Source organism: Cherax quadricarinatus, chromosome 68, assembly GCF_038502225.1.
Source record: "Cherax quadricarinatus isolate ZL_2023a chromosome 68, ASM3850222v1, whole genome shotgun sequence".
Classification (NCBI taxonomy): Eukaryota; Metazoa; Arthropoda; class Malacostraca; order Decapoda; family Parastacidae; genus Cherax; species Cherax quadricarinatus.
Window position 1 is genome coordinate 13,779,910 of NC_091359.1, and position 19,687 is coordinate 13,799,596.

The 19,687-nt window shown below is 41.4% G+C and overlaps 1 protein-coding gene across 3 annotated transcripts in view; it reads left to right on the forward strand.

Moving 5' to 3' along the window:
- The window catches only part of mv (lysosomal-trafficking regulator mauve), a 207,150-nt gene that overhangs the window by 37,820 nt on the left and 149,643 nt on the right, over nucleotides 1-19,687 (forward strand). For all 3 annotated transcript variants that reach the window (XM_070099689.1, XM_070099691.1, XM_070099690.1), the window contains exons 10-12: nucleotides 4,454-6,717; nucleotides 7,308-7,417; nucleotides 8,171-8,399. In XM_070099689.1, the coding sequence (XP_069955790.1) occupies nucleotides 4,454-6,717; nucleotides 7,308-7,417; nucleotides 8,171-8,399 (2,603 nt within the window). The remainder of the gene's footprint in view (nucleotides 1-4,453; nucleotides 6,718-7,307; nucleotides 7,418-8,170; nucleotides 8,400-19,687) is intronic.

Sequence of the window (19,687 nt, forward strand, 5' to 3'; positions counted from 1 at the left end):
TTCGTTTTTCCTTTTGGGCCACCCCGCCTCAGTGGGATACAGCCAGAGTGTTGAAAGATTGAAAGAAAGGTTTATAGTTATTATGGAGATTGTCTGAGGTACAGCAGTGCACAATTCACTTCCTTTGTTCGTTCTTAGCGTGAAGTGGTCTTTACTGCACCATTATACGTATATTGTAATCTAGCCAGCGGCGTCTCCATCTACCCCGAGCTTCCCGACACACAAAAGAAGTGCCGACAAAGCATATTTCCCGTTTGTCAAACTTCTTTCATGAAAGCAATGCAGAATGCATGATTCTTGCTGTCTAGTCATACACAACAATGTACACTATCTTTACCATGGTATTAAAGTAGGTGCAGGATTTTCCTTAATCATCCTGCTAAGGTAAGAGATTGATTGTCTCTTATTAAACTACACTACTTGCAACACTGGTCTCTTGCAAAGAGCCGCATGACCGTGACACATACTCGTAGTGCATCTGGAATCAATTAAAGTGTTGATGCAGAGATGCAGAAGCAAGATGCCATCAGCCCCTCTGGAGGGCTGAGTCCCTCAGAGGGCTGAAAGGGACTGAAGGGGGCTGATACCCCCTCCTGGAGAAAATTTCTCCACAGCACACATGTGTGCATGCATGTGTTTTGTGTGTGTGTGCATGTTTTGTGTGTATGTATTGTGTGTGCATGTGTGTGTGTGTTGTGTGTTTTTTTTTGTACTCGCCTAGTTGTACTCACCTAGTTGTGGTTGCAGGGGTCGAGTCATAGCTCCTGGCCCCGCCTCTTCACTGGCCGCTACTGGGTCACTCTCCCCGCACCATGAACTTTATCATACCTCTGCTTAAAGCTATCAATGGATCCTGCCTCCACTACATCGCTTCCCAAACTGTTCCACTTCCTGACTACTCTGTGACTGAAAAAATACTTCCTAACATCCCTGTGATTCATCTGTGTCTTCAATTTCCAGCTGTGTCCCCTTGTTGTTGTGTCCCATCTCTGGAACATTCTGTGTGTGTGTGTGTGTGTGTGTGTGTGCTCACCTAGTTGTGGTTGTGGGGATCGAGTCACAGCTCCTGGCCCCGCCTCTTCACCTGGCCGCTACCCGGTCACTGTGTGTGTGTGTGTGTATGTGTGTGTGTGTGTGTGTGTGTGTGTGTGTGTGTACTCACCTAACTGTGGTTGCAGGGGTCGAGACTCAGCTCCTGGCCCCGCCTCTTCACCAACCGCTACTAGGTCCTCTCTCCCCCTGCTTCATGAGCTTTATCATACCTCGTCTTAAAACTGTGTATAGTTCCTGCCTCCACTACATCGCTTGCCAGACTATTCCACTTCCTAACTACTCTATAACTAACATCCCTTTGACTCATCTGAGTCTTCAGCTTCCAGTTGTGACCCCTTGTTTCTGTGTCCCATCTCTGGAACATCCTGTCTCTGTCCACCTTGTCTATTCCACGCAGTATTTTGTATGTCGTTATCATGTCTCCCCGACCCTCCTGTCCTTCAGTGTTGTTAGACCGATTTCCCTTAACCTTTCTTTATAGGACATTCCCCGTAGCTCTGGAACTAGCCTTGTTGCAAACCTTTGCACTTTCTCTAATTTCTTGACGTGTTTGACCAAGTTTGCGTTCCAAACTGGTGCTGAGTACTCCAGTATGGGCCTGACGTACACAGTGTATAAAGTCTTGAACGATTACTTACCGAGGTACCGGAACGCTATTCTCAGGTTTGCCAAGCGCCCATATGCCGCAGCAGTTATCTGGTTAATGTGTGCTTCTGGCGATGTACTCGGTATTATACTCACTCCTAGGTCTTTCTCCTTGAGTGAGGTTTGCAGCCTTTGGCCACCTAGCCTATACTCTGTCTGCAGTCTTCTTTGCCCTCCTCTGATCTTCATGACTTTGCATTTGGCAGGGTTAAATTCCAGCCTGTCCAGGTCTCTTTGTAGACCTGTCTGTTCCGCATCTGATTTAATTCTCCTCATTAACTTCACGTCATCTGCAAACAGGGACACTTCTGAGTATATCCCCTCCGTCATGTCATTCACATATACCAAGAATAGCACTGGTCCCAGGACTGACCTCTGTGGGACCCCGCTCGTCACTGGCGCCCACTGTGATACCTCATCACGGACCATGACTCGCTGTTGCCTCCCTGTTAGGTGTGTGTGTGTATGTATGTACATATGTACATTGTTTTAAGGGCTGTTTCTTCATGTCATTTGATAGACTTACTAGTGAAATGAAGGTCATTTTGGTTGGTTTCAGACCTGAAGTGGCCTGAAATAGGCTTCAAAGTAGCAGAAATATTTGATTTTCAGCAATTTTCCTGAGGAAGGGTAAGGGCTTTGCCCTCCTTCCAGGTCTGTTTTATGACTTTTTATTAGGTTTGCTTCAGTTAGAGGGATAACTAATCATTCCTGGTTATATTTTATTTGCTGAGAAATAGGGTAAAACTTTTATTTTTTATGTGATGGATTCAAAATGGAGAGGCCTGGAGACATGATTAACACTTTCAGGGTCCGTGCCATAGTTCTACGGCCTTGAGTTCTGGGTCCAAACCATAGTTCTACTCCATGAGCTCAGCTCACTCAGATAAGCTCTGAGTGGTAAATTTGGGCTTAGTTATGAGAGAATACATCTATGTGGTGGTAAGTGTGCACCACATAAAACAAATCCTGCAGCACACAGTGCATAATGTGAAAGAAAAAACTGAGACTGTAATTTTCTATTAAAACAGCGACTTTGTGAGGTTTTCTCTGTATGTTTATTATTATATTTGTATTTGTGATTTCTTGGTCTCATTGGATAGAATAGAAGATATATTACAGAAGCAGAGATGATTTTGATTGGTTTTAGTACTATAAATGGCTTGAAACTGAGCTCAAAGTAGAGGAGATGTTCAATTTTTGTCGATGTTCAAGGGTAAACAAATGTCATAACAAGTTCAATATGCATCAGCTGGTGGGTCTAATACACTTTCACAAATGTACTGATATTATTTATACAGTTATTACAATATTGCATAACAGTAAATTTTCCATTTTTTGATTTGAATATAAATTCATTATGTGAATAAAAAATAAAAATGGAATTTATTTGTAAAGCCTGAAAACATAACTAATAAACAGAGGAAATGTTAGTTTAGTGCCAGGAATGCTTGCAATGTTTATTCTGGACCCTATTTTGAAATTGGAATACACCTACCATCTGACTTACGACCTGCTCGACTTACGACCACTCGACTTACGACCATGTTTTTTATGCCAAATTTCTGGGAAATAAACAACTATTTGTGTTGTACACAGTGTTTATCCTGAGCCTTACAGTATAAAATACAGTACTAACAACATAAAAAGTAAAGTAAAACATGAAATACCAAAATAAAACAATAAAATAAAGTCATTACAAAAATGTTTTGTTGATATTCAGAAGTAAAGTTCGACTTACGACCACCTCGACTTACGACCGGTTTCTCGGAACCGAACTCGGTCGTAAGTCGGATGGTAGGTGTATTTTGAGCTTTGTGTTAAATTGGCCAAATTACCAATTTCCGAATACTTTATTGAGTAGTTGAAACAGTCGAGTGGTGATTTCTTGTGCTCAATCAATAAAATAGAAGTAATACTAGCGAAATGGCTAAGAATTTGGACGACTGGAATAATGTATGTAATTGTCCTAAAATGGGAGTCAAAGTCGGCTAAATCGTTGATGCATAAATATCGCTGACATATCAAAATTCGCGAGAGCATAATTTAATAAATTTTCCATCAAATTATGTACTTTTTCTTTTATTACCTTCAGAAAAAGATTCTCCTCCATTTCATAAGAAAAAATAAAAAATTTTTTTTTTAATTCTTGGGCCCTGTGGACAAATCTCAAATCTTGGGTCTGGACCCTGAAAGGGTTAATGAACAGAGGAAAGGTTGTCTTAACAGCTGGAATGCATACAGTGTTTATTTTAGACTGTTTTTAAATTGTAATATGTTGCATTTTGTGAAAAATTGGCTAAATTACTGACTACTGGGTGTTTTGTATAGTGTGTATGTGCTCAATCTAAATAGCAAGGAATTGGGTCAGTTTGAACAATGGAATTGGCCTCAAGGTGGGTGAAATTACTTGTTGCGTAAAGTGCTCTTTGATCTCCTACTTTGTGCCTGCGTAATTCTTTAAGTTCTGCGGTATATCAGATATTGCAGTTTTTGGTGTCATTACCTCGACAAATAAGATTCTTTACTACTTTAGAAGATAAAATTATTATAGACTTCAAAATGGTTTATAGCATTTTCTGGCATACTTCAATTTTTAGTAAAAATATTCATATAAATCATTGATTATTTAAAAAAAAAAACTGCAACACTGATAACTTTTTATTTTGGGAGTTCTGTTGGTGAAAGAGTTAAGTGAATCATGAGCACAAGTCAGAGAATAATGGGTAATTAAATACTTGCATTTCTTTTGTAGGTTTTTGCATGAGGAAGAAGACTTACATTGCCCTGAGCTTGTACTTCTGGCACTAGACCTCATAATCAACCACCACGAGAGGTTTCTTGAGTCGCAGGAAGAGGCTCGGCAGGAAGCACTATCCAAGTCACAGGACCCTACCAGAACAGATGATCAAACTGTGCCTGAAGACCAGCAAAGAGTTGCAACTTGCTCGGGAGCAAATGACCCCTCGGCGGATGTCTGTTCCTTCAGCTACCCATCAGGAAGCAAGCGACACCCTCTGTACAAGGACAGTTTGAAACGTGAAGGTCATTCGGAATCAGAAGACCAGCTTAAGGACCAGATCATCAGTGAGAATGAACCCAAAGCTGAGAATCAGCCTTCGTCCGAGGATCATCCTGGTGCCGCGATCGCATCGGATGTTGAGGATCAGTCAGGTACTGAGGACCAACTTGTCACTGATGACCAGGTCATAGCTGAGGATCAGTCTGCAGCAGCTGAAGATCTGTCTGCAATTGAGAACCAGTCAGCAAACCAGTCATCAGCAGAGGACCAGTCCATTGCTGAGGATCAGTCTGTTGCTGAGAATCAATCTGCAGCTGAAGATCAGTCCATTGCTGAGCATCAGTCAGCAGCTGAGGATAAATCTGTTGCTGAGGATCAGTCAGCAGCTGAGGATAAATCTGTTGCTGAGGATAAATCTCTTGCTGAGGATAAATCTCTTGCTGAGGATCAGTCAGCAGCTGAGGATAAATCTGTTAATGAGGATCAGCCAGCAGCTGAGAATAAATCTCTTGCTGAAGATCAGTCAGCAGCTGAGGATAAACTTGTTGCTGAGGATCAGTCAGCAGCTGAGGATCATTCAGCAGCTGAGGATAAATCTGCTGCTGAGGATCATTCAGCAGCTGAGGATAAATCTGCTGCTGAGGATCAGTCAGCAGCTGAGGATAAATCTGCTGCTGAGGATCATTCAGCAGCTGAGGATAAATCTGCAGCTGAGGATCATTCAGCAGCTGAGGATAAATCTGCTGCTGAGGATAAATCTGCTGCTGAGGACCATTCAGCAGCTGAGGATAAATCTGCTTCTGAGGACCATTCAGCAACTGATGATAAATCTGCTGCTGAGGATCATTCAGCAGCTGAGGATAAATCTGCTGAGGATCATTCAGCAGTTGAGGATAAATCTGCTGCTGAGGATCATTCGGCAGCTGTGGATAAATCTGCCACTGAGGATCATTCAGCAACTGAGGATAAATCTACTGCTGAGGATCATTCTGTTGCTGAGGATCAGTCTGCTGCTGAGGACCAGTCCTCTGCTGAGGATCAGTCTGCTGTTGAAGATAAGTCTGTAGCCAAGGATCAGTCCTTAGTTACAGACCAACTTGTTGCTGAAGACCAGCTGGGTGCTGAGTTCCAGCCAGATGCTGAGGACCAGCCAGGTGCTGAGGACCAATCAGGTGCTGAGGACCAGCTAGGTCCTGAGGACAAACCTGTAACCGAAGACCAACTTGAGGTTGACAGCCAGCGTGTAGTTGAGACCCAGACCGTAGGTACGAACGGGGGCACAGATCTAGCGGGATACCACACATTCACCGAGAGAGAGAAAGTAAGGGAGCAGTATCCTAGGGGTGATGATCTAGGGTGTGCTGAGAAAGTACTCAAGAACAAGAAAAAAGAAATTACTGAAGGTCTCCGAGCCAGAATAAAAAAGTCTCGTGCTCAGAGTTCATCCATGGCTGAGAGTAATTCCTCGACCTCATCCATCTACCACACATTGCACTCGGATGAAGATACAAGCGCCAGTTCTGAAGAGCAATCTTTAGAATGGGAGGATGGGTTGTGGAGAGATGGAAAGTCAGATGTCACCAGTGATACAGTGGTTGAGAATTTGGCTGCAAGTGCAAATATGAGTTCAGGGAATGATTCTTTTGGTGAAAGCCTACCTACTAAATTTTGTGGTGGCAGCTTAAGAGGCCTTCAGCTCACAACTGACTCACAGGGGGAAGGCCAGACCGAGAATAAGCTTGCGAGTTTGCCATGCTCGGAAATGACTTCTCCACACATCTCACGAAGTGAATCGACACAATCTTTATCAGTAGTTGGACTGTGCAGTGAGAGCGAAGCAGCCCACAGTGCCTCTCTAACCCAGTGTGTTCATGCACTGCTGCTTCTCTGCCGCACCTCGGCAAGGGTTTGTCGTCGACTTCACTCGCTTGGGTTCCTGTCGAGGCTTCTTGATGGCTTTAAAGACTTGATCTCTGCCAACAGTCCTAGTCATCAAGGTAAGTTATCTTTTGTCTGTACTGTTTTGCCAAATAAGATTTTGTATGGACAACATTTTGATCTTTAATATTTTTATCATTTTATACAGATGGTAAAAAATCACTTGATAAAGATTTAAATAGATTGAAATGGTACCCTAATAAAAGCTTCTTCTGCAAAGTGTGCCTTATCTTCACTATTGTTTTAAGCATGCCATTTAGATCTGCTGTATGAGTGGGCATTTGTTCGGCAATGAGAGAGGTTGGTGACTTGGTGTCCTTGTTATGTTTGAGTAATGTTTGTTTAATGGAGCATATATAAGTACATGTATATGTTTGGGTTAGGTGCAAGTGTGTGAAAAATTGGCATCCTAACAAATGGCAGATTTAATATATTCTATATTCAAAGTACTTTCATGCTTATAAGGTTAAAATTTATGTAGAGTACAAAATAATATGAAGGTTGAAACATGGATTTTTTTACTATCTAGTTTTCACAGGTATATACTGGTATTGTATGAGTGTAAGTGATAATTGGGATTAATTATATATGTTCCCAAGCAGGAATGATGCATATTTCTTGTTTGATCAATTTGCTGTTTGTTTGCCAGATGTGGTGGGAACGGTAGTGGCAGTGTGGGCTGAAGTGGGTCACTGGTGCCTCACAGCCACCGATCTCTCTCAGTTCTTGGCTCTCTTCAAGGCTTCAGCACCTCCACTGGTGAGTACACACATGGAGGAAGACACCATTTACCATTTAAAGAGCAGATATGATCAGACCTTGACCAGAAATTAGTAAAGCCAATCAGTAATAGTTAAAATCTGGTGGCAGAGACTAAGACTTAGTGGCTGCAAACACAACTGGTGAATTGATGTATAAAACATGTGCAGCACTATGGTATCTTTATTGTTGAAATGATTTGCCTGTACAGCTGGCATCTTCAGTCAAATACAGATGATTTTAATACTGGAGAAGTGGAGAGGTAGTTTTGACAAAGGTGTTCAGTCTCTCATCCTTGATAGATGGTGTTCAGTCCCTCAGCTTTGATTGACACACAGATACACAGGTAAAACACATGTATATATTTTGGCCAGAGTCAAATACCCTTTCCAGCAGATCTGCTGATGGTGGTCTATGACAGAGACCATCTCCCATCGAGGTAGGATGACCCAAGAAAAAGAAACATGTTCACCATCATTCACTCCAGTCACTGTTTTGCCAGTGGTGTACTGATACCACAGTTCAGATATCCCCCAAACTGCAGATATCCTCACCATCCTTTAGAGTGCAGACAATACTCGAAAATGTATAGATCTCTTTTTAATTGTGTTTTATTTTTTCTGTTTAAGTGCTTTCTTACTCTTTTCATTTATATCTATATACTGTCAGGAGAGGGCTGGTGTTTTAAAAATTATATTGATATATTTTATATGTACTGTAAATTGATTGGTAACTGATTATTCTTGCTTCTAGGAAACGTTAATCCGTGCCCTGTCTCGAGTTCTAGAGAGCAGTGGATATGAACCACAGTGTGCCTTGCCTTATCCCTGCCATGGTACCTCTGCAGCATCCATCTCCCCCACCCTAAATGCATCACGTAATTCATTAACAGAAAGTCTGGCTTCCTTTGTCAACATTCGTGTTCCTTCATCTCCTGTTGTTGAGGCAATAACAAGACTTCATGAGAGTCATTGTCGACATGGTAAGTTTAAAGGACTAAAAAATCACAAATATCCCACAAATTTGAGGATACATCTTGGTCTGTCCTCAACCATTATCATCATGTGTCTTGAAAAAAAAAATTAGTTTGTCAGATGTCTTCAATGTAAACAAAATTTATTAATTTCTGTGATTTTTTTATTATTTTGTTTACACACCAGAGATGTGTTGTGTAAATAATTATTTACAATTATTATTTTATTTATTATTAACATGTTGGCCATCTCCCACCAAGGCAGGGTGGCCCAAAAAAGAAAAACTTTCATTAACATTTACTCCATCACTGCACTTACACTACAGTTATAAAACTGCAGTACAGTGGACCCCCGCATAACGATCACCTCCAAATGCGACCAATTATGTAAGTGTATTTATGTAAGTGCGTTTGTACGTGTATGTTTGGGGGTCTGAAATGGACTAATCTACTTCACAATATTCCTTATGGGAAAAAATTCGGTCAGTACTGGCACCTGAACATACTACTGGAATGAAAAAAGTTCGTTAACCGGGGGTCCACTGTATTAACACCCCTCCTTCAGAGTGCAGACACTGTACTTCCCATCTCCAGGACTCAAGTCTGGCCTGCCGGTTTCCATGAATCTCTTCATAAATGTTACCTTGCTCACACTCCAGCAGCACGTCAATTCCTAAAAACCATTTGTCTTCATTCACTTCTATCAAACATGCTCATGCATGTTGAAGTGGTCAGTGGTCAGTCGTCACGTGAGGTCACAGACCCTGAGCTGCTTTGGGGATTAGCGTGGACGGTTACAAAGCATGGCTTGCTTCTGCAGTGTGAGGTCACAGACCCTGAGCTGCTTTGGGGATTAGCGTGGACGGTTACAAAGCATGGCTTGCTTCTGCAGTGTTTTAAAAATTGAGGTTGGAGAGTTGGAGGAGGAGGTCTTGCTTCTCCAGGAGGAGATTAGGAGGCTGAAGGTCCACCTCAATGGGTCTGGGAGAGAGTGTGAGGTGGCTGGAGTTGTGGGGAATGAGGCTTCTAGCAGTGAGGTGCAGTCTGTCTCTCGCTGTGAGGAGGCTGTAGGTGGGGAGGTAGCAACGGCTACCAGCATTGAGGTGCAGTCCAGCATCTGCTACAAGTGACGAGTGGTAACCAGTAATGGGAGGAGAATCAGAATAAGGAAAGTTAAGAGTGAAGATCTGAAGGTAGGAAATCGCTTTTCTGTTCTTCAGGATGAATGTACTTCAGTGGCCAGTGAAGGTAAGGGTACTACTGCCCCTGCTAACAGAGGTAAGCGCATTCTTGTGGTTGGTGACTCTCAGGTAAGATATATTGACCGTGCTTTTTGTAATAGGAATAAGAAGATGAGAGATAGAGTCTGCTTCCCTGGAGCTGGTGTTGGGGACATAGTTAACAGGCTGGATAATATCATGTCAGGTAATGGGAACAAGCCCATTATCTGTCTCAGTGCTGGTGGAAATGATATTGGGAAGGGTAGGAGAGAAGAGCTGCACAAGTGACATGGTCCTTAGGCAAATAGATAAATTAAAACCTAACAAATCCCCAGGCCCTGATGAACTGTATGCAAGGGCTCTAAAGGAATGTAAAGAGGTGCTTAGCAAACCTTTGGCTAATCTTTTCAACATATCACTATAAACTGGCATGGTGCCAGATAAGTGGGAAATGGCAAATGTGATACCTATTTTCAAAACAGGTGATAGGTCCTTAGCTTTGAACTATAGACCAATAAGCCTAACCTCCATAGTGGGAAAATTTATGGAATCAGTAATTGCCGAGGCAGTTCGTAGCCACCTTGAAAAGCATAAATTAATCAACGAATCTCAGCATGGTTTTACAAAGGGGCGTTCCTGCCTTACGAATTTATTAACTTTTTTCACTAAGGTATTTGAGGAGGTAGATCATGGTAATGAATATGATATTGTGTATATGGACTTCAGTAAGGCTTTTGACAAGGTCCCACATCAGAGAGTATTGAGGAAAATTAAGGCACATGGAATAGGAGGAGAAATTTTTTCCTGGATAGAGGCATGGTTGACAAATAGGCAGCAGAGTGTTTCCATAAATGGGGAGAAATCAGAGTGGGGAAGCGTCACGAGCTGTCAGTGTTGGGCCCCCTGCTGTTCACAATCTACATAAATGACATAGATGAGGGCATAAAGAGCGACATCAGCAAGTTTTCCGATGACACCAAAATAGGCCGTCAAATTCATTCTGACGAGGACATTAGAGCACTCCAAGAAGATTTGAATAGACTGATGCAGTGGTCGGAGAAGTAGCAGATGCAGTTTAATATAGACAAATGCAAAGTTCTAAATGTTGGACAGGACAATAACCATGCCACATTTAAGCTAAATAATGTAGATCTTAATATTACGGATTGCGAAAAAGATTTAGGAGTTCTGGTTAGCAGTAATCTGAAACCAAGACAACAGTGCATAAATGTTCGCAATAAAGCTAATAGAATCCTTGGCTTCATACCAAGAAGCATAAATAATAGGAGTCCTCAGGTTGTTCTTCAACTCTATACATCCTTGGTTAGGCCTCATTTAGATTATGCTGCACAGTTTTGGTCACCGTATTACAGAATGGATATAAATGCTCTGGAAAATGTACAAAGGAGGATGACAAAGTTGATCCCATGTATCAGAAACCTTCCCTATGAGGATAGACTAAGAGCCCTGAATCTGCACTCTCTAGAAAGATGTAGAATTAGGGGGGATATGATTGAGGTGTATAAATGGAAGACAGGAATAAATAAAGGGGATGTAAATAGTGTGCTGAAAATATCTAGCCTAGACAGGACTCGCAGCAATGGTTTTAAGTTGGAAAAATTCAGATTCAGGAAGGATATAGGAAAGTACTGGTTTGGTAATAGAGTTGTGGATGAGTGGACCAAACTCCCAAGTACAGTTATAGAGGCCAGAACGTTGTGTAGCTTTAAAAATAGGTTGGATAAATACATGAGTGGATGTGGGTGGGTGTGAGTTGGACCTGATAGCTTGTGCTACCAGGTCGGCTGCCGCGTTCCTCCCTTAAGTCAATGTGACCTGACCTGTCTAGGTTGGGTGCATTGGCTTAAGCCGGTAGGAGACTTGGACCTGCCTCGCATGGGCCAGTAGGCCTGCTGCAGTGTTCCTTCGTTCTTATGTTCTTATGCTTGCTGGAAGTCCAAGCCCCTCGCACACAAAACCTCCTTTACCTGCTCCCTCCAACCTTTCCTAGGCCAAACCCTACCCTGCCTTCCCTCCACTACAGATTTGTATACTCTTGAGGTCATTCTATTGTGTTCCAATCTCTCTACATGTCTGAACCACCTCAACAACCCCCATTCAGCCCTCGTGATAATAGCTTTGGTAATCCTGTACCTCCTCCTAATTTCCAAACTATTAATTCTCTGCATTATATTCACACCACACATTGCCCTCAGACATGACATCTCTGCCTCCAGCCTTCTCCTTGTTGCAACATTCACCACCCATGCTTCACATCCATACAAGAGTGTTGGTACAACTATACTCTCATACATTCCCTTCTTTGCTTCCATGGACAAAATTCTTTGTCTCCACAGACTCCTAAGTGCTCCACTCACCTTTTTCCCCCTCATCAATTCTATAATTCACCTCATCCTTCATAGACCCATCTTCTGACACATCCACTCCTAACCCTTTCAGGGTCCGTCCCGTAGATCTACGGCTTTACGTTGAGTGTCCAAACCATAGATCTACGCCAAAATTCTAGTGCCGTCAAATTTAGGGTGAAAGCGCTCATAGGCCTACATGTGAGAGAACGGGTCTGCGTGCTGGGTGTGCGCCATAAACAAAAAATATAGGCGCCCGCATAGCATTGTGGGAATGCCGGCTCAGTTACCCTTGTTCACCATGCCTCGTCGCAAGTCAGCTCTCACTCCCCGGAAAAATTGGGACTCTCCTCTTCCTATCTGATAGTTCTGACACTGATGGAAGTGGAAATGAAGACGAATTCTACGGCTTTGATAAGTTAGTGACCGAAAAGAATGACCAGGATATCGATAATAGTGCAGAAAACCCTGACGATCCTCAACCTTCTACCTCTGGTGTGGGCACTCGTGACTCACGGTCGGTTGTTCCTCAACGCAAGAGAAAACTAATATTTTCGCATGGCCAGGCCTCTGACTTCAGTAATGATGATGATAGTGACGTGGATTGTGATTTTATTGCGCTCGACGATCATTCGAGTAGTGATAGTGAGGAATCATATTCACCAGTGAAGCGTCGGTATGTTCGCCACTGCATGCGCTCGGGTAGTGTACCCTATGCTGTGCCCAGGGGACGGAGTACATCCCAGAGTACATCCCGGAGTACATCCCGTGGCCCTACACCAGTTTTAGGTAGTGATAGTGAGGATGATGTGGCTACACTTGGCATGGATAGACCACAGGCATCAGTGGATGGTGTTAGTGGTGATGGTAGTGGCACCGCCATGCGTGACTCACCAGCCCAGGGTGGGACCCACGCTGCTGACTAGTCAGTTCAAGGACAAAGCAGAGCATCAGCCACCAGCCCACCACAACCACAACCACCCGCACAACCAGCCTATGATGTCCAGTATCCACCAGCAAACCGTATGTGGGATTGGCAGCAAAATCCCAATTTTGTTCCCAAGCCTCACCACTTTGATGACTCTCAAAGTGGAATTCTACCTACTTGTCCCGTTGGAACCACGGCCAATGAACTTGAATTCTTTGAATTATTTTTTGACCAGCCATTGATGGAGACTATTGTCAGGGAAAGTAATAAGTATTTTGAGTACACCATGGCAAATACGATCATATCACCACAGTCAAGAATACACAGGTGGAAAGAGACGACTGTTGCAGAAATGTATTTGCTTTTTGCAACAATAATGCTTATGCCTCATGTCTATAAGCATAATATAAAAGCATACTGGTCCACAGATCGGCTAATTTCTACTCCGGTCTTCAGTGAAATCATACCAGTGAACAGGTTTATCTTACTCTTACGTATGTTGCACTTCTCTGACAAAACCAGGCCTGACAGAAGTGACAGGTTATACAAGATTAGAAATGTTTTCATGTATCTCAAACAAAAGTTCAGCATATACTTTTATCCATTCAAGAATCTTGTAAATGACAAGTCTTTGAGTTTGTTCAAAGGTAGACTGTCATTCAAGCAGTATATACCGAGCAAGAGGAAACGCTTTGGTATAAAACTGTTTGTACTCTGTGATTGTGACAGTGGCCTGGTGTTGGATATTGTTGTATACACGGGTAGTAAAACATTGAAAGATACCAAGATGTTATTGGGTATCTCAGGTGACGTAGTGAGAAACATGATGGCACCTTATCTTGGTAAGGGGCATACATTATATACCGATAACTGGTACACAAGCCCATTACTCAGTGATTTCATGCGAGTGAACAAGACAGATGTGTGTGGCACAGTGCGTTCTAATCGTAAACATATGCCCAGGCTCAACGCAGGTGCTCGTGGTGATGACGTGCAGGTGTTTACTGCCAATGACATCATGGCATTACGGTGGCATGACAAACAAGATGTCACATTGTTGACAACCATTCACCGTAATGAAATGCAAGACAGTGGCAAAGTTGATCGAGTGACTAATGAACGTATTCAAAAACCAGTGACAGTGATTGATTATACACAAAACATGCGCTTGGTTGACAAATGTGACATGCAGATTGGTTTTGTTGACTGTGCTCGTAAGAGTTACAAGTGGTACATGAAACTTTTCTTCCATCTCATGGACATTTCAATGCTCAATGCATATAATATGTACCAAATAAAGACTGGCAACAGACCACCATATGGTGAATTTTGTTTGTCTGTTGTCAGACAACTCATAATGAAGTACCAGGTAAGAACACCTGCTATACAACAAGGTCCTCGAATTACTCAGGATATACCCAAGCGTTTGAGGAGGGAAGGTGATCATTTCATAATACAACTTCCTTCAACTCAGAAGAAATTTGCTCAGAAGAGATGCATCGTCTGTGCACAAACAAAACGACGGCAACAAAGACGCAAAGACACTCGATTTATGTGTGAGGAATGTAAGGTGCCTCTGTGCATGGTGCCTTGTTTCAAGGAGTTCCACAAGCTCCAGCAGTTCTAAAACCATGTCCAGTGATTGTAAATATGTAAATGTATGATAGAACATTAGTATTATACAAGATTTGTGCATGTTTATTGTAATAAACAACAGTGGTAAACAATAATATGATAATAACTTTAGTGCGGTTATTGTGTTCAATACAGTGAGTTTATATATATACATTATATACAGTATTGGTCTCTCAGGCCCCAAATGTTAGTAGGAATAGAAAAAAATTGGAAAAGAAAAGAAAAAACTATAAAAACCGCAAAATAATGTAATGCGCGTATGTGGAATTCGTCGATGTTGCCGCCACCACATCATTTTTGACAAACTTCTTGGCACTGTATCTCGGTAAGTACTGATCAGAATTTTTTTTTTGTCTTTTTACCTTCACAAAAATATGCTCTTTAATTCTGTAAGAAAAAATAATTTTTTTTTTTTTTTTTTTTTTCAAAATTTCTTGGACACTGGAGCACCACTTCAGATTTGGACCCTGAAGGGGTTAAATATCTGAATACATTCACCTCCTCCTTACTCTCTCCCTCCAATTTTTCATCACCTAATTTTTTTGTTATCCTCATCACCTTACTCTTTCCAATATTCTCTTTTAATTTTTTTCTTATACATACCCTACCAAGCTCATCCATCAACCTCTGCAACTTCTCTTCAGAATCTCCCAAAAGCATAGTCTTATCAGCAAAGAGCAACTGTGACAACTCCCACTTAGTGCTAGATTCTTCATCTTTTAACCCCACACCTCTTGCCAACACCCACGCATTCACTTCTCTTACAACCCCATCTATAAATATATTAAGCAACCATGGTGACATCACTCATTCTTGTCTAAGACCTACTTTTACTAGGATATAATCTCCCTCTCTCCTGCATATTCTAACCTGAGCCTCACTATCCTCGTTAAAACTCTTCACTGCTTTCAGTAACCTGCCTCCTATTCCATGCATTTGTAACATCTGCCACATTGCATGCCCCCCATCCACCCTGTCATATGCCTTTTTCAAATCCATAAATGCCACAAAAACCTCTTTACCCTTATCTAAATACTGTTTGCCTATTTGTTTCACTGTAAACACTTGATCTACACATCCCCTACCTTTCCTAAAGCCTCCTTGTTCATCTGCTATCCTACTTTCTGTCTTACTCTTAATTCTTTTAATAATAACTCTACCATACACTTCACCAGGTATACTCAACAGACTTCTTTCTTCTTTCTTTCAACGCACCATCCGTATCTCACCGAGGAGGGGTGGCCCAAAAGGAAAAACGAAAGTTTCTCCTTTTACATTTATAGTAATATATACAGGAGAAGGGGTTACTAGCCCCTTGCTCCTGACATTTTAGTCGCCTCTTACGACGTGCATGACTAATGGAGGAAGAATTCTGTTCCACTTCCCCATGGAGATAAGTTGAAATAAACAAGAACAAGAATTAGTGAGAAAAATAGAAGAAAACCCAAGAGGGTGTATATATATATGCATGTGTAGTGTGACCTAAATGTAAGGAGAAGTAGCAAGACGTACCTAAATTCTTGCATGTTTATGAGACAGAAAAAAGACACCAGCAATCCTACCATCATGTAAAACAATTACAGGCTTTCATTTTACACTCACTTGGCAGGATGGTAGTACCTCCCTGGGTGGTTGCTGTCTACCATCCTACTACCTAGGACTCAACAGACTTCTTTCTTTCAACACACCGGCCGTATCCCACCGAGGCGGGGTGGCCCAAAAGGAGAAACGAAAGTTTCTCCTTATACATTTAGTAATATATACAGGAGAAGAGGTTACTAGCCCCTTGCTCCCGGCATTTTAGTCGCCTCTTACAACACGCATGGCTTACGGAGGAAGAATTCTGTTCCACTTCCCCATGGAGGTAAGAGGAAATAAACAAGAACAAGAACTAGTAAGAAAAATGGAAGAAAACCCAGAGGGGTGTGTATATACATATATGCTTGTACATGTATGTGTAGTGTGACCTAAGTGTAAGTAGAAGTAGCAAGACGTACCTGAAACCTTGCATTTTTATGAGACAGAAAAATGGACACCAGCAATCCTACCATCATGTAAAACAATTACAGGCTTTCATTTTACACTCACTTGGCAGGACGGTAGTGCCTCCCTGGGTGGTTGCTGTCTACCATCCTACTACCTAGGACTTAACAGACTTATTTCCCTGTCATTTTTGCACCCTCTGTTGTCCCCTTTGCCTTTTTACAATAGAATTATGCACACTCTCTCCCAATCCTTAGGTACCTTACCCTCTTCTATACATTTATTAAATAAAAGCACCAACCACTTCAAAACTGTATCCCCACCTTCTTTTAACTTTTCTATCCTCATGCCATCAATCTCAGCTGCCTTACCACCATTTAGTCTACCCACTGCCTCTCAAACTTCCACCACACTCACAACTGGCTCTACCTCCCTCCTACAAGATGTTATTCCTCATTGCCCTATACACGAAATCACAGCTTCCCTATCTTCATCAACATTTAACAATTCCTCAAAATATTCCCTCCATCTTCCCAATACCTCTAATTCTCCATTTAATAACTCTCCACTCCTGTTTTTAACTGTTAAATCCATTCGTTTCCAAGGCTTCCTCGACTTATTAATCTCATTCCAAAACTTTTTGTTATTTCAACAAAATTTGTTGATGACATCTCACCCACTCTCTCATTTGCTCTCTTTTTACATTGCTTCGAAGCTCTCTTAACCCTTTGACTGTTGAGACCACAAATCCTGAAGTCTCTCTCTGTCTTGCAAGATATTCGAAAAAAAATTTTTTCTTATGAAATGATAGAGAAGTTTTTCCCGATGGTAATGACACCAAAAGTACAAAATTTGATGGAAAACTTGCAAAATTATGCTCTCACAAAGTTAGCGATCTTGGCAATATATACGCACCGGCAATTTTGCCCACTTTGAACCCTATATTTGACCAATTCCGTTGTTCCAGTCGACCAAACTCATAGCTATTTCTTTTGAACTCCATTTGTTCTATTGATTGAATACAAGAAACTGCCCATTTACCAATTTCAACTACCCAATAAAGTGATCAGAAATTGGCAATTTGGCCAATTTCACGCAAATTAAAAAAATGTCAATTTCAAAACAGGGTCCAAAATGAACACTGCAGACATTCCTAACACTAAAATAGCATTTTCTCTGTTCATTAGTCATGTCTCCAGGCCCCTCTTATATTACTCTTGCCTTCTATTTTGAATTTTTATTCACACAAAAAATTGAAGATTTACTGTTATGCAGACTACTGCATTATTGTAATAATTGTATAAATAATGTCAGGCCATATGTGACTGCATATTAGAATGGCTAGTTGAACACTTATTGGAGGGTGACATTATTTGTTTACTCTTGAACATCAGCAAAAATCGAACATTTCCTCTACTTTGAGCTCAATTTCGAGGTACTTTTCATCATGCAACCATCAGAATCATCTCAGTTTCTGTAATAAGTCTTCCATTCTGTCAAATAAGACCAAGAAAACGAGAATACAGTGGTACCTCGGGATACGAACTTATTTCGTTCCAGAAGGCTGTTCAAGTGCTGATACCGAACAAATTTGTTCCCATAAGGAATAATGTAAATTGTATTAATCCGTTTCAGACCCCCAAGAATACACTTACAAACACACTTACATAAGCACACATGATTGCTTGCATTTTGGGCTGTTCCTATCCCAAGGTACCACTGTACAACCATAAATAATATACGAAAATAAACCTCAAAGTCAGCATTTTAATTCAAAAACACAGACACAGTTTTTTTTTCTCATGCACTGCGTGCTGAAGGATTTTTTTTTATACTGCGCACACTGACCACACAGACCCATCCTCTCACATGTGGGCCTACCAGCTTTCTCCCGCTTGATTTGATGCCACTTGAATTTTGGCGTATTAATACATCAAAAATGCTGGCTCATAAGACATATATACGACACCAACAGTCAAAGTAACCTCTCTTTTTCTCTCCATATACTCTTCCCTCCTTGCATCACTTCTACTTTGTGAAAACCTCTCATATGCTAGCTTTTTCTCCCTTACTACTCTCTTTACATCATCATTCCACCAATTGCTCTTCTTCCTTTCTGCACTCACTTTCCTGTAACCACAAACTTCTGCTGAACACTCTAACACTACGGTGTTAAACCTACCCCATACATCTTCTACCCCATTGCCTGTACTCTCACTAGCCCATCTATCCTCCAATAGTTGTTTGTATCTTACCCTAACTGCCTCCTCATTTAGTTTATAAACCTTCACCTCTCTCTTACTCGCTGCTTCTATTTTCCTTGTATCTCATTACCTTTTACTCTCACTGTAGCTACAACTAATAAGTGATCTGATATATCTGTGTCCCCTCTGTAAACATGTACATCCTGAAGTCTACTCAACAGTCTTTTATCTATCTATACATAGTCCAGCATACTACAATGGAACCTCGGTTTTTGTGATTAATTCATTCCAGAAAGTCTGACGAAAACCAAATTGCGTGAAAACTGAAGCAATGTTTCCCATAAGAAATAATGTAAATCCAATTAATCTGTTCCAGACACCCAGAAGTATTAACAAAAAATACATTTTATAGAGAATAACTATAGTTTTACATACAGAAAACAATGAGAAATAAAAATTAATGACTAAAGAAATGGATAAATGAACATTTAGCATCACTTTTACTTTTATTGAAGACTTTTGTTGGCGTATAGAAGATGGTGAAGAGGGGAGAGGGGGGAGGAGAGGTTATTGTTTGGAAGGGGAATCCCCATCCATAAGGACTTCAGGTATCAAGGCCCTATCCTGGGTTATTTCCCTTCGTTGTCTTTTACTGGCACTAGGACCAGCTTGAGAGTCACTGGTCCCCTGTTTCATAAAAAATCTGTCCAGAGAGGTCTGTTTCTGGCATCTCTTGAAGATTTGCCTAAAATGGGACAAGGCATTATCATTGAACATATTGCAGACAGCTTGCAACAGCTTTCGTACTTTCCTACGAGTTCTTTCTTGAATTCTATCGTGTTTCTAGCCTTCTTTATCAAAGGGCTGGCACTTGGAACTTTCTTTGGCCCCCATGGTGGCTTATTTAGCAGTTGCACTCGATAAACAAGCATAAAAAACGGATTATTACGAAATGTTTTGG